This window comes from Amphiprion ocellaris, chromosome 14 (genome assembly GCF_022539595.1).
Source record: "Amphiprion ocellaris isolate individual 3 ecotype Okinawa chromosome 14, ASM2253959v1, whole genome shotgun sequence".
Classification (NCBI taxonomy): domain Eukaryota; kingdom Metazoa; phylum Chordata; class Actinopteri; family Pomacentridae; genus Amphiprion; species Amphiprion ocellaris.
Window position 1 is genome coordinate 22,615,450 of NC_072779.1, and position 18,916 is coordinate 22,634,365.

General features: G+C 41.8%; 1 protein-coding gene across 5 annotated transcripts in view; it reads left to right on the forward strand.

Annotated features, from left to right (window-relative positions):
* Positions 1 to 18,916, forward strand: part of robo3 (roundabout, axon guidance receptor, homolog 3 (Drosophila)) — a 202,508-nt gene that overhangs the window by 173,988 nt on the left and 9,604 nt on the right. For 3 of the 5 annotated variants that reach the window (XM_055017390.1, XM_055017392.1, XM_055017393.1), the window contains 15 exons: positions 3,401 to 3,482; positions 5,196 to 5,364; positions 8,850 to 9,016; positions 9,161 to 9,282; positions 9,763 to 9,979; positions 10,540 to 10,664; positions 12,051 to 12,234; positions 13,026 to 13,274; positions 14,572 to 14,611; positions 14,824 to 14,963; positions 15,038 to 15,319; positions 15,436 to 15,583; positions 16,104 to 16,322; positions 18,330 to 18,529; positions 18,722 to 18,829. In XM_055017390.1, coding sequence (XP_054873365.1) covers positions 3,401 to 3,482; positions 5,196 to 5,364; positions 8,850 to 9,016; positions 9,161 to 9,282; positions 9,763 to 9,979; positions 10,540 to 10,664; positions 12,051 to 12,234; positions 13,026 to 13,274; positions 14,572 to 14,611; positions 14,824 to 14,963; positions 15,038 to 15,319; positions 15,436 to 15,583; positions 16,104 to 16,322; positions 18,330 to 18,529; positions 18,722 to 18,829 — 2,452 coding nt within the window. The remainder of the gene's footprint in view (positions 1 to 3,400; positions 3,483 to 5,195; positions 5,365 to 8,849; positions 9,017 to 9,160; positions 9,283 to 9,762; positions 9,980 to 10,539; positions 10,665 to 12,050; positions 12,235 to 13,025; positions 13,275 to 14,571; positions 14,612 to 14,823; positions 14,964 to 15,037; positions 15,320 to 15,435; positions 15,584 to 16,103; positions 16,323 to 18,329; positions 18,530 to 18,721; positions 18,830 to 18,916) is intronic. The other 2 variants (XM_055017391.1, XM_055017394.1) reach the window with 1 other exon arrangement.

Here is an 18,916-nt window from a genome sequence, read left to right on the forward strand (position 1 = left end):
AATGGGGTAGTTAGCAGGTGGAGGGCAAAGAAAAAGGAAAACAAAGGGAAAAAAGGCACCAATATCAGTCATGATTTCTGGGACTTGCAGTGCAGAAACATCCCAACTGACAAAGGTGTGACAAACTATGATATATAAATAAATATTCACACGTTCCTTTTAGTTTGGAGCTCCTCTCCTGTGCCTCCCTCCCTCCTCTTTTCCTCTCTTCCTCTTGCCTCATCCATTTTTCAGCAATCTGTTTCGCGCAGCGCCCAAAGCTGCCGGCCTTGATTAATAGTCAGGTGTCCCGGCTGTTTACCCCACCCGCCCTCCGTGCAGAGTCCCCATCCGCCGATCAAACACCACCATCTGGGGACCCGATTCCCCCCCCGTCAGATAAACGCACCATCAGCCAACCCACAGGTCAACGCAAGGTCAGGGCCTATAGAAAGAGGGGAGGAGCAGTGAGGGATGTTGCATGGGAAGGACAGTCACCTGTCCCTTGTCCTGCAGGACGCTTTGACAAGCCACTTAGGCCTGAGTAATTCCTCTGTCAGCGTTACTGATGAGCCGGCCCGCAGATGCAGGAGAGGAGAATGGCCCATCACGTGCACAACCATCAGCGAGGTATTAGTCATGATAGGTTCTGCTGTGCACATCCTCTGCATAATGGATAAGGTTTTCAATGGGAGTAATATGGGCTGTGTTCACAGAATAAGTGAAGAAGAGAAGGCTGATTGTGTTTGCGGTTGATTTGTTGGTCTTCACGTAAATTGATGGACTACAGAAGACTGGAACATCTTGGAGCAAACACATGAAAAACTAATTCCCCATAACACTCCCACATACGTGTGCAGCCACCCACACACATACATACACACACACAGAAACAGGAGAACTGTTTATAGAGGCAGCAGCCCTCACAGATGTAGTTAACATGAAGTTTAATGTGTGCATTAAATGTCAGACTCTAGTCTGTCATTATAGACTGTAAGTTCAGCTAAGGTTTCTGTGATACACTTTAAGTAGTTTTAACCCTACCGTGCAACATTTACACTACCGTTCAAAAGTTTGGGTCACTTAGAAATGTTCTTATTTTTGAAAGAAAAACATTTTTTTCAATGAAGATATCATTAATTTAATCAGAAATACAGTCTAGACATTGTTAATGTGGTAAATGACTCTTCTAGCTGGAAACAGCTGATTTTTAATGGAATATCTACATAGGGGTACAGAGGAACATTTCCAGCAACCATCACTCCTGTGTTCTAATGCTACATTGTGTTAGCTAATCGTGCTGAAAGGCTAATTGATGATTAGAAAACCTTTGTGCAATTATGAACATGAAATTGTCTGAGTGACCCCAAACTTTTAAATGGTAGTGTATATTGTAATCATGGTTTTGTTTAAACTAATTTCTCACCTACGTGTTCCTAAGACTTTAGAAAAGTCATTGAATCAATTTCATACTAAATTTGCATTGCCTTTAGTTTTGAATGTCTTTGTGTTCAACCCTCCTTCTTATGCACTAAAACCTGAAGCCCTAAAGACATTAAAGAAAGTGTGGTTGGAGTATACACTGCTGTTCAAAAGTTTGGTCTCCAAACTTGTGAAGAGTAGTGTACATTTGAAAGCTTATCAGAGAGCAAAAACCGGTGTATGTTTTTTTGTTTGACAATATATTTGACCTTTCATTAGTTGATATGGAATTCATGCTACAGTTTAATTCACCAGCAACATTGTGTACATATCTGCATACCATTATGTGTCATTCCTTTCATAGGTTACTCTATTGCAATCATGAATTTGTATCACATTTCCTACATACCAGCGTGATCCTGCATGAAAGATGCAAAGAAAAGTGGTCTATTCATTAAAATAGTATTTCATGGAACCAATATAGTATTTTACCAACTTTTTTCTTATCATTCTTTGATGGGCTTTCTTCTACATAGCCATTTGGCTATAGAACTTTCATTTTAGTGTTTTCAGTCTGGGTTTTACACCTTAAATTAAAGATGTATGTATTCAAGAAAGAAAGCACAAAAAAGAGCGAATGAATGACCTGGAGCGATGAAGCTAAAGCTATAGAAACCTGATCGGAGGCACTGCGACTGCGGGTTGCTGCTACCTCGGTGTCACATTGAAAGATTCCCCAGCGTACAGACCCCCAACATCTCCCTCTGTTGTAAGCAATTTCACAGCCCGTCTAGCTTTTGGCTTGCCTCCCCAAAAATTTAATAGCCAGCATTCACATGTGCACACACACACTTACACCCAGGCACATTTATCACACACCTCTTAATTACATCTGCTCATACCCTGTCCAGAATGCTAAGTAGCTGTTGAGTAGAAAGACGGGTGCCTCAGAAATTTCTAGACCTCTAGCTGGTCATTAAAATTCTGTCCTTTGATCCTTCCTTTAACTCCCCTCCTCTGCTGTGTAGGAATCAGACGACGAACATAAAAGCCACCAGCTTGACTTTAGCTTCGACTTCAAATAGCGCCACTGAGAATATAACATTTACGGAAAAATTTATAATAACTACAATTGACAAAATCTCCGAAGCAGAAGTAGCTAATTAAAGCGGACGTTGTGTTAAGGTGTGTGTAATGAAAATGCAAATTAAGCTCAAATCAGTAGCAGTAATTGAATCCTAAGAGAAGCAGCTTCTTTTTTTAATAATACTACAAAAGAATGAAAGAATATTGCTGAACAGAACTAGATAAACATAGAGTTTATTAAAATTGTGAGATGAAAATAGCATTTTTCAAGTTACTGATGTGTAAGCAGAGGGTACAGCGAGCTAATTTGCATGTATTATGTCACTTCAGATCGGAGCCATGCTAATGAAATCTACCTACATGTCCAATGTGGCCCCATGTGCTTTTAAAGTTCACCCATCACAGGACTAACATTTCCATCTTTATGTTATTATATCTCTCCATGCACCAGTAACTCTGCCCCTGCTGTCAGCAGTACGTGCTTGGTTTTTAATCTTAGATACTTATGTGATGTGATTTGTGGCTTTCACACCTTCCACAAAGCAATCATGCTGCCATAATCAGACAAAAACAGTTTCAGATGCCTTTTTTTGGAGGGTTTTCAAACAAAAAACAAAGCATATTGGCATTAATGGGAGCTACAAGCTGCTCATAAAAAGCAAATCTTACTCTGATGTGAAAGTGGAGTGGAGGTGGAATCACCTGGTTGGCTCTGCGTTAATAACAGCGTTCTGCTCTGCCAGATTTTCATCCCTGCCAACTTCCTGCTGCTCAGTATTCTGAGCACAAACATTCTGGTTGGAGAGATATGACATTTAGTCTCAATCACTGGTAATGGATGCATTAACATAGTATCATGGGCTCGCAGACACACGCACGCTAAAATAATGATACACATTTTTACTGTTGCCAGGAAACGGACTCTGGAGTTTACACCTGCCTGGCTTCCAGCTCCAGTGGAGAGACGAGTTGGAGTGGAGTGCTCACAGTCAAAGGTAAATTGTCTCTGCGTGATTTAAATCCATGGAAATGAAAGCTCCATGAAGCAGCAGCATATAAAAACACAGAGATGTCGTATATAGTTAAAAAAGATAACATCTATGAAGCTATAAAAACAGTAATCCTGATTACTATTGCACTGCACTTTCTGCAAAGTTATCAATTTGAGTAACTGCTGTTTCAATTAACAGCACTGAAATTATCAGTTATTAAAGAGTGCGACTGTACGATGTGGAATTGTCTTCAAACAGTCAAAGTAACAAAGTAGTACTCCTTGTGACTTTTTATTTATTTGTTAATTTATTCATTTGATAAAAAATATAACAGTGAAACATAGGACAATAGGTCACAATAAAAGGACAATAGGTCACAATATAAGCATTTTACAAAAAGTACACAGAGAAGTTAAAGGTCAATGGTCACACGACTTTAAGTCACTGTTTAAGGTGAGTTTTGAAGGTTGGTAATGTGGGACACTCTTATGGAGAGTGGAATTCTGTTCAAGATCTTACTGGCCTTCACAGAAGGAGCATTTTGTCCAAAAGCTGTTTTTCTGTGTGGGACCTCACAGTCCCCTCTAAAGGAGGCCCTGGTCCTGAGACTGCTGCTGTGAGCCCTTCTTTTAAGAAAGTCAGACGTGGGGGGTGGGGCAAGTCCATGTAACACCTTGTAGATCAAACAAGCAAATTTGAAATTTTAAAAATTCTCAAAGCTCAATGAGATGTACAGGGGGTTCTGGACTTACATCAAAATTCTGTTCTTACAGTGCGACGTATGTCTATTTTCCTCTTAAGCTGGAACTCACACTCCTACGCGTTAGTGAATGTAGCACAATCCAACGTGGCATACAACTGGCGCATGAAAACAAAGCCATCTTCCTCTTATAGCGCCACGTGATGATGGATTCATTCACTCTGCTCACCAGCTAGTTCTACGTAACCAGTTCCGACGAAGCGCCATAGATCAAGGACGTCGTAAAGCGAGGACCTCCTGTATTTCCCTAAGATATTACAAACATGATATGACATTGGTTTTCTATCGAAGATCTTTAACGTTTTTTTACAGAGTGATTCTATGATTTTGCTGATTTAATTGCTGAAATGAAACAAGTAGCTGAGTGTAATTCGAACAGTTAACCACTGCTGTTCCTAATACTACTACCGAGCAGACTGCAAATATAAGTGTGTGTATCTGTATGCATGCATGGTGTCGATTAGAAAGAGCGAAAAGGTAGAAGAAAAGTCCCCCGAAATATGCTAATGCCCTCGTAATTGTGAGATGTCTACAGCTGCAGCTCACAGCACACCATCAATTTAACTGCTTTGTAGAGCCTGTGCCCCTTCTTTTGCTCTACAACCTATCAGGCATTAGCACATAAAATATTTCAAGCAGTAGAGACTTCATTAGTGGCATTAAAAAGGAGTAACGACTTAACAAGCAACTCTGATGACACCTAAGTTTGCTATTTGACTGTTAGCATCTAAATGGTTAGTTAAGATCTAATAGCAAAATTGTGAAGTCTGTTGGAAGTAAGGAGCTCCGCCTGCAGCGACTGTGATGCAAATGCTCAGTCGACATTAGCGGGATTACACAGAGGCCATAATGAAACAGTAGCGCTACAGGCAGATGTTACAATCAGAAAGACGTGTCTCTCTTCCACCTCCCCACCTCACCCTCTCTCCATCCTGTGTTCTCCCCTCATCACCCAGAGAGCGCAGACTCGTCAGTAGCTCCGGCCACCGAGCCCTTCCAGCTGCCGGGTCCGCCACACAAACCCATAGTCACAGACGTGTCCAAGAACAGTGTCTCTCTGACCTGGCAACCCAACGCCCACGAGGGAGGAGCCGCCGTCACCTCCTACATCATCGAAGCCTTCAGGTGAGTTTCACAAAAGTCTGAGCTTCTGTACATCAAAGGAACATTTGTCCTCCCTTGTTTTTACACCTTCACAGCCATCAAGGACAAATGAGACATTTTAGTTACAGGCCATTTACTCCTCTGTATGATGCTTCATCATAGTTTGTCACAAGTCATTCACCCTCTTTATTGACCAATGAAAGCTGTATACTTCTTGTGCTTAAAGTTTGACAGTTTTACTGCAGAAGCATTGGTTTTGTCATGACTGAAGACGCTTTTATTTTGGGACACTGAAACTCATTCACTGAATTGAGTTAATAATGAAATTCCTTCACTTACTCTTTAACCCTTAGATGCACCAGTGATTGGACCTTCCACTCTTCAGTTAGTGGGTCAAAAATGACCTGTATAAGAATCAATGTGCTTTTATGCCATTTTTGTCATTTTGGTTAAGACTAATAATTGTTGTTTGTATTGTATTTTTGTCGACATAAGAATGATTTCATCTTTGAAATATGTTTATTTTTCACTTTATAACAGATTTTGAACATTTTCATAATTGAAAAAGAAGAATATTGCAGAAAACAGCAACAGAAGAATGTCAACATCCATTTTGTTGACATTTTTCCACTCTTTTCCTCCAGCTGTTGCTGCTGTCTGTCCCTCTAAGTTTGTGCACTTCATCACTTCTTGTATGATATTATCAGTGATAAAGAGCTTGGGGTAGTAATTACAAATATTACAATTTCTTTAGATGTGTAAAAGGTAACTTAAAAATTTAAATGGAATGATATCAAAAACATGTTTTTTGAGGAATAGCTGAGATTTTGCAAGAAAACAACCTCAACGGGTCATTTTTGACCCACTGATGCATCTAAGGGTTAAAGTAAGGCCAACTACTTTTTAAAAAATTATTAGCATAAGGCCTTGAAAACATTTGCAGAAAAACTACAGAATAGAATGCATTTTGATCCACTAACAGCGCATGAATGGACGACACAACTTGTCTTTGTTGGCGCTTACACATGCTGAGAAAACATCAGAGGATGCCGTTGTGCGGTCTGGTCCTCTGGTTCTCGTCTGAACTTGAATTCTCCAAAGTAGGAACCTTCACCTGAGCAGAAGTCCACCTTGGATTGATTATGGCCTTAATAGATGTAGCTGATCAGGATACATGACTCGCCGGATGGAAGGAGGCCTCTAGATAAAGATAGGCAGTGTTATGAGGAAATGTGTCCTTCCAATTCGATAAAGAGAAGAACACCAGCAGAGCTTAATCAGATCCAGACATCCACCGTGGCCCATGGCAGCAGCTGAACGTTTCTGAATAACGCAAACTGATTCTTTATAAAGCAGCTGGAGGGGACCGCTGGGATGTTTGCAATAACATTTCCTTGCCTGAGGTGCTAAGGTTTGTTTATAGGAGCACAGGGAAGAGTGAGGGTTGGGGCTTTTACGGTGTGTGTGTGTGTGTGTGTGTGTGTGTGTCTGTGTGTGTGTGTGTGTGTGTGTGTGTGTGTGTGTGTGTGTGTGCGCGCACATATGCATTGTGTAATAGTGTTTATTTAATTTGCAAAGGCCGACTTTTCATTCTCTCAGTGAGACTGCATTCATTCTCTCTTTCAGCCCAGTGTGTGACAGTGTGAACTCCTAAGCATCTCTTCCACAAAGTTACCTTGAATCTAGTGCACAGGGCAGACTGCTCGCATACACAGGCAACATGAGTATTCATGAGACGTTTTCCCTCTTTGGTCTAATTGTTGCAGTTCAGTACCGAAGCTGCTTTGCCGCAAACCCCCACAGTACCCTTGGGGAAAATCTAAAAGTGTCAAACAAATGGTTGGGGAGACCTTTGTGACTGCTGCTCTGCCAAGGTGACAATGCATTCACAAAGTAAAGGAGAGAGACGCGAGGAAGAGGCAACGTGGCGTTGGGATGATGCATCTGGGAGAGTGCCACAAGACCAAGAACATGCCCTCATTTCCTGTTGGCAGCTGTGCCTTCTTATAAGCCCCATTACATTATTCATCAGGATGGCAAATTGTACCATTCGGAAAATGTTCTAGCGACTGCAAACTTCTCTGAACCGAATAACTTTGCTCACATCTGCTATTGTTTACCAGATAAGAAATATTAGAGGGAGCCAAAAATAGATCGTGCTATTGCCTGGAGATCTTCCTTTGCATTGGTTAATTGTGTAGCGGCACATCAAATCAGCATTGCAAAGCGATCCTGACTGCAGTAGGAAAATGTTGCCCACACTCACGGTACATTACTGTTCAAAAGTTTGGGGTCACTTAGACGTGATTATTTTTGAAAGAAAAACTGTTTTTTCAATAAAGATAACATTAAATTAATGTGAAATACAGTCTAGACATTGTTAATGTGGTAAATGACTATTCTAGCTGGAAACGGTTGACTTTTAATGGAATTAAAAGTTGACACAGGCGAGCAGGCAGAGCTCCACAAGAAGAGAATTGGATTCAATCTACATTTAGCATTCATATGCTCACTGTCGCAAACCAGAATCTACCGTATTATTCAGAATATAAAGGTGCTAAGAGAAGACAGTGATGCATTTCTTTGTTTTTCAAAAACATCTGAGGGTGAGTTTACAAGATTACAGAGAATGAAATCCAGATTTTCGGACCCTTTTTGGCAATTTATTTTTCTTGGAAATGTAGATGAAGCAGATGACTCTTCTTGGTTTATTAGTCCTGAACCGAGGTAAATATAAATAATTTGAAATAGGAGCCATTTCAGTATAGACAGAATAGAGGGCATTCTGTTTGAGAGTGTCAGAGCTTGAAAAGGGGAATTCTATTTTGTTCTTTTATCCTACATAAATTAAAATCAAATTTTGGTACTAACCATAACCCTAACCTGAACCGGTACCCTACCCTAAACCTAACTCTACAAGACTATGTGGTGGAGTCAAGTAAAAATAATCTAGCACTGATAATATGCACATATCTTATTTTACTAATAAGCCCTGTGTTTTTGCTGTTTTAGATGAAGTCGTTAATGTATGATTTACAATTCAATTTATTGTCTAGAATTACTCTGAGGAATCACGCTGAAATGCACATTGCCTAAACAAATAGTTATTATGCACGAATTTGTCTTCTGGGTTTGGTCTAAATTTAATGGTACTGCTGCTTACGCATCTTAAGCCATTTTGATGTGTGGTTTAGTTCTTTATTCTGTGTGACAGTTAAATTCTTTAAATTACCAGAACCGTAATCTTGTATGACAGCAAATAAAATATGATATGAATATTTGGAGTTTCGTAAACCAAACAATAAAATGAGAAAATAATCAACAGATGTATGAAGTTGCTGATTAACCATCAGTATGAGAATGATTTACTAATTCATAAATAATCTCCACTTTAATAACCTACAACCGTAAAATGCTGCTTAGACAGTAACACATCAGTATTAGTAACTTAGTAATTTAGTAACATTCATTAGCTTCATCTCTTTTCTTCTTCTGTCCCTCTACAGCCAATCAGCAGGCAGCACGTGGCAGACTGTGGCCGACATGGTCAAGATGGAGACGCACACAATCACCGGCCTTCTCCCCAACACCATCTACTTGTTCATCGTCCGAGCTGTCAACGCCTACGGCCTGAGTGACCCGAGCCCCATCTCTGAGCCGGTCAGAACACAAGGTCAGTGTGACACACCTCTCACGCCAAACACAACATGATTCATACCTACAACGGCTACAAACACCTGAGCAATGTGTGTTCATGCACTGACCGTAGCACACTAGCGACTAAGTGAATTAAGGGAATACGTATGTTTCTCCTCAGATGTGAGTCCTACAGGTCAGGGAGTGGACCACAGGCAAGTGCAGAGAGAGCTGGGAGAGGTGGCGGTCCAGCTTCAAGACCCTGTCTCTCTGACAACGGCTTCCATTCGAGTATCGTGGACGGTGAGTGGCTCAGAACTTGAAGAAGCGTTTCAGGGTTCATTTAGGCTCAAGAAAGGTACAAATACACTGCCGTTCAAAAGTTCGAGTTCATTCAGGCAATTTCACATTTTCCATGAAAACTCACACTTTTATTCATGTGTTAACATAATTGCACAAGGGTTTTATAATCATCAATTAGCCTTTCAACACCATTAGCTAACACAATGTAACATTAGAACACAGGAGTGATGGTTGATGGAAATGGGCCTCTGTACCTCTATGTAGATATTCCATTAAAATCAGCCGTTTCCAGCTAGAATAGTCATTTTCCACATCAACAATGTCTACACTGTATTTGTGATTAATTTAATGTTATCGTCATTGAAAGAAAATGTTCTTCTTTCAAAAACAAGGACCTTTCTAAGTGAGCCCAAACTTTTGAACAGTAGTGTGTATGCTTTCACTTCATTTACATTCTTTTCTCGCATCTTGACTCCTTAGGTCGACCGTCAGTCTCAGTACGTTCAGGGTTACCGTCTCTTCTACCGACCCAGCGGGGCAACCTGGCTTCTTCAGGACATCAACTCCCCCTCAGAGCGGAGTACCGTCCTCACCAGCCTGCTCAAAGGAACCGAGTACGAGATAAAGATCCGTCCCTATTTTGATGAGTTCCAGGGAAAGGACAGCCGAACATTGCTGGTTCGAACTCCAGAAGAAGGTAATAAATCTGGAGACTTGTGAAACATGTCTGCAAGTGCTTTTAATAAACTGCGCTACGTTCTCTTTGACATTACAGGACCTTCATTAGCCTGTATGACACCGCATGAATCTCAGTCATGTTATCTCATTTTGGGGTTAATTTTATATCCGCTGCAATTTAGCTTCATTTATATTGATGGCTATTTTCATTAAATTCAGCCTCCACGCGCTGCAGTTTTTACAGCCTGGGGTTTGTATTGGTTGATCCAGACTCCAGATAAAAAACAAGGGAGCAGACATTTTATTGCCATCAGCATTTGTAGACTTTGAATCGACCTGCTTGAGTAGTTTAGTGTGGTAAAAAAGAAAAGAAACATTATTAACTTGCATAGCCCTGGATAAACCTTGATTTCCAATCCTGCTACACCCACTTTGATGTTTTTTAACTTTTTAGTATGTTTTTTTCTTTTATTATATTGAACTATTTTACTTTTTTTTTTTACTTGTTAATAATTGCTTTGCTCATATGCTAAACATAATGATGGAATGACAATGAAAGCTGTCTCCTACCTCTAACAGTCCCCAGTGCCCCGCCCAGAGCTGTTACAGTGGCAACGGTGAAGTTAAGCAACAGCTCCAGCATCAGCGTCTCCTGGGAGCCTCCACCCAGCGAAATGCAAAACGGCATCATACAGGAGTATCGGGTAAACAGACCTCGGCCGAGTCAAGTCACATGTTTCACACATGACAGCAAGCTCTGCACACCTGTACAAACAGAACGAAGCTCCTGTAAACACATATGATATTCAAGGAGCCTGCGTTCAAACCAAAGTTGCAATCACTGCACAAAATATTAAGCCTGTTTAAAAATGTAAAACCTGACACTAATCACAAAAAATGACAGAGAAGGGTTTTGGAGAAATGCTGTCTGTCTGTTATGCATGTGTATGTTATGTACAGATGCAAAATATTTAGCGGGAGGCAGAAATTGATGGGACTCGGAAATACCCCCATAATTTAATCAATTGTTCCTTGTATCATTTCCGACAGATAAGTCCTGATAAGTCCATAGCAGCAGATTTTTAGTTGGATCACGTCATGTGATCGCCAGCAGGCAGCTGACACTTGTAGTCATAGTTACAGTGACCCTGTGCCGCTATTTCACAGTGACACAGAAATCTTTAAAAAATCCATGGATCCAGACTATAAGCTTATGATTGATTATGATTGATTGATTATGATTATTAGCTGCAAAGGACAATGTCTTGATCTATAAAATGTTGAAAATAGTGATAAACACCATCCTAAATGCTTCACTGTTTCTGTTATTACAGAACACCAAGAGCTGGTGTTTAATCAGATGAGACTTAGAAGAGCAGGAAATTCTGCAAAATGAAGAGCTGAAACTCTGAAATCATTTCTATTTTTCCTTAAAAATGAAAGATTATAAAATGAGTTGCTGATTGAGTTTATGTTCATCAGTCAATTGATTAATCATTTCAGCTTTAATATAAATAAATGATAACGAAACAGAAATAAGAAAAGCACTCAGAGAGCGCAGTACTCCTCCAAGGGTGGTCAGTCATTGTATCATTTCCGACAGATGAAATCTTTAAAAATTCGTGGTCCGCATCGGTTGATGACAGTCATGTGATCGTCAGCAGGCAGCTGACGATCACATGATTGCGATGTCATAGTTACAGTGACGCCGTGCTGCTACCTCACAATGATAGAGAAGTCTTTAACAAATCCGTGGATCCAGACTATAAGCCGCATCGCTGCCAAAATCTAATCACTTGGCCCTTGTGTCATTTCTGACCTTCCCTGAAAATTTCATCCAAATCCGTTTGTCCGTTTTTGAGTAATGTTGGTAACAGACAGACAAACAGACGGACAGAAAGACAAACGTATGCTGATCATCACATAACTCCGCTGCATTCCTTGGAGTAAAAATCAACAACTGTACATGAACAGCGTGAAATAAAATTGCAGCCCAGAGTTAACTATTTAATCAGTGAATGGGAATGCAAAAGTCTTAAAGTTTGACCAAAACACGAAGCAGCTGTGTAACCAATTGTGAATCCATACAGGTTTGGTGCGTGGGCAGCGGCGGAGACAACCAGACGCGCTACTACATTAACAAGACAGTGGATGGAAACACGCTAGCCACGCTGCTGAAAGGCCTGATGCCCGGGGTTCTCTACCAGGTGGAGGTGGCAGCTGTGACCAGTGCCGGCATCGGGACCCGCAGTCAGCCTGTGTCTGTCCTCATCAGTGAGTCCACAAAGACTAAAACAGACGGAGAGTGGGAAAAGATGAAAATGTAGATAAATACTGTTCTGCAAGAAACTTCAGGGGGACTTAGCTTTTCTAAGTTGCTGAGCTACTTCTAGACCAAAGCAGCAACAGTTATTAAATGGATTGCCATGGGATTTTGCACAGATCCCCACAGGAGGAACCCCACTGACTTTGTAAATTCCATTACTTTTCCTCTGCTCCCATAACACCGTGTCTGCGACCGTCATAGTTCCCACAAGATCAATCTCACTGATGCTTTTGATCCTTTGACTTTGCCTCACCAGGTGTAAGACATTTATAGTTCCTACAGGATGAATCCTACTGACTTTGGTGATTCTGACTTAATCTCCTGCACCATCAACAAGCTGATATTTTGAGTTTAATGTATATATGTCTTTCCCACATAATGAATTCCAAAGATATGATCACCGAAGTTCTCATCTAGTCTCATCAGTAGCCATTTTTAAATGTATCTAATACTTCCCACAAGACCACAGATATACAAATTTGCTTTGCATTGAGTATTTATTAAGAAATTTTAGTATTCTGCCGTAAGTAAAGATAAATATTTCACCAAACTAGCTCTGAAAAGCCATTGTGTTCTATCTTCAGCCCCTTGTCAGTTTCATTTATGAATTGTAAAGGTACTGTTATGTACAAGGTTAAGCTTCATTATTTGCTGTTTGGCTTTAAAAGTATTTAAACTATACACTGTGAGTTAAATGTTGCCTTTCTCTACTCTCCTCCCACCTATTTTCTTCCTTCAGAGCTGCCAGCTGAACAGCCCTCAGTGCCAGGCGGAGGAGGCGGCAGCGGCACCGGTGACACCGGCGAGGAGAGCAGCGTGAGTCTGGCCGAGCAGATCACCGACGTGGTCAAGCAGCCAGCGTTCATCGCAGGCATCGGCGGAGCCTGCTGGGTCATCCTCATGGGCTTCAGTGTCTGGATCTACTGCCGCCGCAAGAAGAGGAAGGAGCTGAGCCACTACACAGCCTCCTTTGCCTACACGCCAGCAGGTCAGGAACAGTGCTTAAGCTGTGGAATTATGCGTTATTGCTGACCTGAGGCTCTTTGTGTCTGCTGTCTGGGATGTTACTTTGCACTTATGAAAGAAGTCATGGAAAGTACCTGTGATTCAGATTGCCCCCAAAGGCATTTCGAATTTAAATACATTTTTTGATGTTTTTAATCAAGAAAGGTAACATCAACCCTTGTGTTGTCTTAGGGTCAAAAATGACCCAGCTACTATGTTTAACAGCAGAGAGAAAACCCTAAATGACCTTTTTCAACTTGAAATTACATGACTTTTCCTAAAGTGACTTCACCATTAGAAAAAGTGAAACATTGTCTTTGTTTATATTTCCATCAAAGCTGTAAATTACCAGGGTACAAAGACACACACACACACACACACACACACACACACACACACACACACAATGAGAAATTGAAATTATGTGCGCTACTGATTGATCTCAGAAAAACATCAACTTACATGTGCACTGTTGTTTCCCTTCAAAAAATGCATTTAAAGTTACTTTCTGCACATTGCTGGTTCTTTCTTAGAATGTGCAAGTGCTATCTCTTGCTACAAATAGTAATGTTTACACCTTTGTAGCAGCAATATTAGTGATAATAAACTTCTATTTTAATAAAGAAAACAGTTATAATATGTAAGATGTATTAAAAAACAGTGGTGTCCACTGCTTAAACACAGTCTTTCTGCTCTCTGAAGAGGGAAGAACCAAGAGAGTCACAAAGTGTGTGATGCAGAACAGGTTGCTTCTTTATGTAAAATAAATTTTGGGTTGAAAATTCAATTAAGCAGCTTTATTTTAGAAGCTCAGTGAAGGTGGGTCATTTTTGACCCTTAGGACAAGAGGAGTGTACAGGCTGGTAAGACACCACGAGGGCTAAAAAAAAAAGTTACAATTGAATTTAAATTTAGCGTGCGTGCTACTTAGTGCCTCTAGGTGATTTTTGAGACTACCTACTGTATATAAGGTCCTACTGTAGCTTGTAGTGAGCCTCTTTACTGCAGTGTCTGCTCTCAGAGACCTGACTAGAAAAACAGAGATATAGATTTCCGTTGCATTTTCTCTGCTATACCATTTGCACTGCTTTAACATACTTACACATAGCACGTACAGTCACCTTTGTGGACTTTCCCCAGTGCAGAGAATAGAAAACATTTTTAGGAAGATGAGAACATCTACTCTAGATAATACAAGCAGAGTCGAGATTGAACACAAAGAGGACAAAAATGCATAAGTCAGTTCCTCTTCACTCTCCCTTTCTCTCTGTGTTCTGCAGTTGGTTTCCCTCATGGAGAGGGATCTGGGCTCAATGGAAGGTAATTGATTTATATCCTACATTTATATTCCATTATGGATCTATGTTCTGTCATACCCTTTTTTATATTCACATCATATCTGCAGTATGTTTCAGATGTTCCTCTCTTTGCACATGCAACCTTTTTTCTGCTAGTCTGCATTTCTGTTTGGACAGTCGCCACTGTTGTATTGTGTCCCGCCAAGCCTTAAATTAATCCCAGAATCTCTGTAGGCCCGGGGTGCTGGGGGGCAACATGGGCAACTACCCATGGTTGGCAGACTCTTGGCCCACCACCAACCTGGTCCACAGCGGTAAAGAGGCCGTCAACTGCTGCACCACCAATCACGACACAGCTGAGAGATACTACAATGGTGAGGATGTCTCTTTTTGAATTGTTGTGCTGATGTGCGAGAAAACTGCTAAATACAGCTTCATCTGTGTGTAGAAGCCGGCATCTCCAACTACCTGAATCAGACGGAGAAGTACAGCATGGGAGGCTCCACTGAGGGTCCCATCTACAGCACCATCGATGCCACCAGCGAGGACCTGCACAGCTTCACCTACACCCAGCACACCTCCACCACCCCGTACGCCTCCACTTCCATTATGCCTTACACCAATCAAACGCAGCCGCCGGCCCTCGGTGGCGAGCAGCAGGATGACGGGCACTGGATTACTCAGCCGGGACCCTCTGGAGCTCAGTATGCACAGCCGGACCGCTGCAGTGGTGAGGACGGCACAAATATTAGCCAATATGTCATTTTAAATACACATCTTTTTTGATGATGATTTATTTATTTATCATTGCAATCCTACTACAAATCGATCGTTGCCGACTTGCAGGTAAACCCAAGCAGAAGGCGATGGGGAAAGCAGTCAAAACCCCGTCTCTGACCTGGATGGAGGCTTTGCCCCCACCCCCACCCATTGGAGAGTTGGAACAATGTGAGCAGGATGACCATCTCCCAGAGCATGAGGACATGGACATCGGGTGAGTCCGACTCCCACGCCTCCTATTTGTCAGACACACATCTCTATAAATAAGTATAACACGGCTGCATCATCACTCAGACTTAGCGTCACCTCAGCAGGCACATTAGGTATCGAGCCCAGCGTGGTTCTTATGCCTCTGGCTTTAACAACTCAATTATCTCAGCCTTGGTCAATTGCTTTAGTGATTTAACTGTTTTCTCCATCCTCTAAACACAATTAGCTGTGTTCCTCTTTACCACTCGCTCTCTGCAACCTCAGACTAAAACTAACATTCAGTTTCACATTCAGCCATCCCACCCAAGTGGAAGCTTAGCCTCCTGCAGTTTTGCCAAAGGCAAAGCCCTCATCTTGAATCGAGCCTGAAAGAGCATCATTAATCTTTAAGTAGCCTCATAGCTGGATGGATTTGAAGGCACCAGTAAATAAACAGGCTGCTCCAAGACAATATCTTTAAAGACCACCTGAAGATAAGATCCAGCTACTGCCATACACGACGACACTCTTCATTGTCCCTGCAGTTCGGATGAGGAGTGGTGTCCACCCCTCCCGGAGAGGACCTACCTGATGGAGGGCTGTGAGGATGGACCCTCTCCACCTCAAAGGAACAATGCCTCTTCTCCAGCCACCTCCTACAGCCACCAGTCTACAGCCACCCTCACCCCATCGCCCCATGAGGAGCCCAGAGCACCACATGACCTCCCCCGCCTCAACCAGCTAGACAGCCAGCAGCTGTCGCGGTATGTGAACGGGTTTGGTCCATAATGGATGTGTTCATATATGTATGAATGGTCACATAATGGCACATTGCATTTCATTGATGATCCCTGTGTCTGTCTAGGCAGTTTTACCAACCATTGCTTTACTGTTCATTTCACATTATGCATTTTTTCCCTTTAGTGCTGTAACAGCAGTGATCATTTTAGTCCATCCTGTACAGCCACAGCCTAAATTTCAGTAAAGTGATTTGTTTAAATAGGCTGTACTGATAACTCACTGAATTATTTTGATACTAAAGAAAATTCCAAAAACGGAAGATTCATGAACAGGTTTTGAAGCTCGGTCACACTGAATCTAAAACTGAGAGTTATGACTCTGAATTTTGACATAAATTCTCGCAATAAGGGGCTGCACAGTGGCTTGGTGGTTAGCACTTTCACCTTGCAGCTAGAAAATCCCCGGTTCGTGTCCCGACCTTCCTGGAATCTTTCTGCATGGAGTTTGCATGTTCTCCCTGTGCATGTGTGGGTTTTTCTCTGGGTACTCCGGTTTCCTCCCACAGTCCAGAAACATGCTGAGGTTAATTGGTGATTCTAAGTTGTCTGTAGGTGTGAATCTGAGTGTGATTCTTTGTGTCTCATTGTAGCCCTGTGATAGACTAGTGACCTGTCCAGGTAAACCCTGCCTTCGCCCTAAAGCTTGTTTTATCCTGGACGCGTCCACGGGGTCCGCGCAAATTACACCATTTTAGCAGCCACACCCTGTCACGCAATCCTTATCAAGTGAAATTTTTCTTTACATTTTTCTAACAATGCACACGGAGAAAACATGGCGCAAGAACAGGATCTCCTAGCAGCAGAAGTTGAGAAATACAGGCATTTATACAATTCATCACCAAGAAATCACCGTGATAATGTTTATGAACAATTCATGGTGTGAAATTAAAACTAGCTGCTGAAATGCAGCTATTCAGTAAAATGCCATGTTTTAAGTGGTGTAAGCGATGGCAAACTTCTTCTACTGTAGTTTAGTACTGTGGTAGACGTGTGTTTGTGACACACTGCCCCCTGCAGTTTGGGAGCAGACGCCGTGCATCACGTTCGTGCGGACATCGTAACCCAGCTTTAGTCAGCTGGGATAGACTCCAGCCCCCCTTCGACCCTAATAAGGATTAAGTGGTGTATAGATAATGGATGGATGGATGTTGAAATTTGGCACACCTCTCATACAGTTTAAAAACTTTTGAAATGCAGCCCTAAAAGCCCTTTCAGACGAAATACTCAGCACAAGCCGCTGGAACGAGTGTCAGAGCGCAGCAGTGCTGTTGTTATATTGTGTGAAAACGCCAGAATGGTGCAACAGCCCTATTTTTAACAACCCACCCGAAAGTAGCTTGGCATTGAACTACTTGATCTGGCAACACAGCACCGCTACCTTATGGTGGCTGTTGTTGACTGCTGTAAGCAAATACTTTAAAGACATGTAGCCTCCATAATGCTGACACTGCAGCTGCAAAATTCTACAATTATGCAATTTCATTTAGCAGACGCTTTTATCCAAAGCGATCTGAAAGTAGATGGAACACAAGAAAACAACCTGGATACGTGCTATAAAACAAGTTCAAGTGTGATAGGGCCTTGGTGCCTCCAGGCAGTGCAGGAGGTAATAGGATTTTATATTTATTTTTTGTTTTTGCAGTCTGTCAAAAATTTTCACTTTCCTCACAATGACATCTTTTTGTTCAGGAAAACCTAAACCATTTAGTGATTCTGTATTCACACTGATCCACTAGTGCCATTTTTTATCGAGTAATTAATTTCAACACCCATCTTTAATGATCCATTTAAATAACAATAAAAGATGCAGCAAGATTTCATATCATTACAGGAGAAGCCAACAGTCAGAAGATTGAAATAATTCATGCAATCCAGGCATTTTCCTGTACAATAAACCTCACTCTGAACCAGAGATTTAGCTTCTGGCTCCATTTGTTCTCTCCAGTAACATGTTGCCCTTACTTCCCATAGCAGAAGGTTACCCTGCGGTCCAGTGCCAGTTCCCCAGGCGCCGAGCCCGTCGCTCACCCAGTCCAACCCCAACCTCTCTGGCCAACAGCATCACGGCTCATCAGAGGTTGGCACGCTGCAGTGCCAAAGTCCTGCCCATCGCTGCCTCCACAGCCAGGGGCCAGCTCTGAATGAAGACAACGTCAGCGCGACTACACCCGGTAAAATGACTGGTGTGCTCATGCATACAAGCCTAACACACACACACACACACAGAAATTCAGAATAGCAAACAAGCTCATGAAAGCTGAACAGACAGAAATGCATCTGCCCGACAACTGCGTTGATTTACTGTTTGGAATTGAAATATTCCATAATACACTGTCTGATTGTTTTCCCTTTTTCTATCACAGTGCACAGTCGCTCATCCCCAGCAGATACATGCACTCCTCCCAACCAAAAGTCAAGAGTGAAAAAAAAGGTTTCCAAGAGCTCAGCATACAGAAGAGATATCCAAGGAGGTGAGTGGATTCAGATATGTTCCCTCAAATATGTGCCTTCCACAACAGACATTTCCTGAAATTTAGCGAGTGTTCTTGAACTTGCGG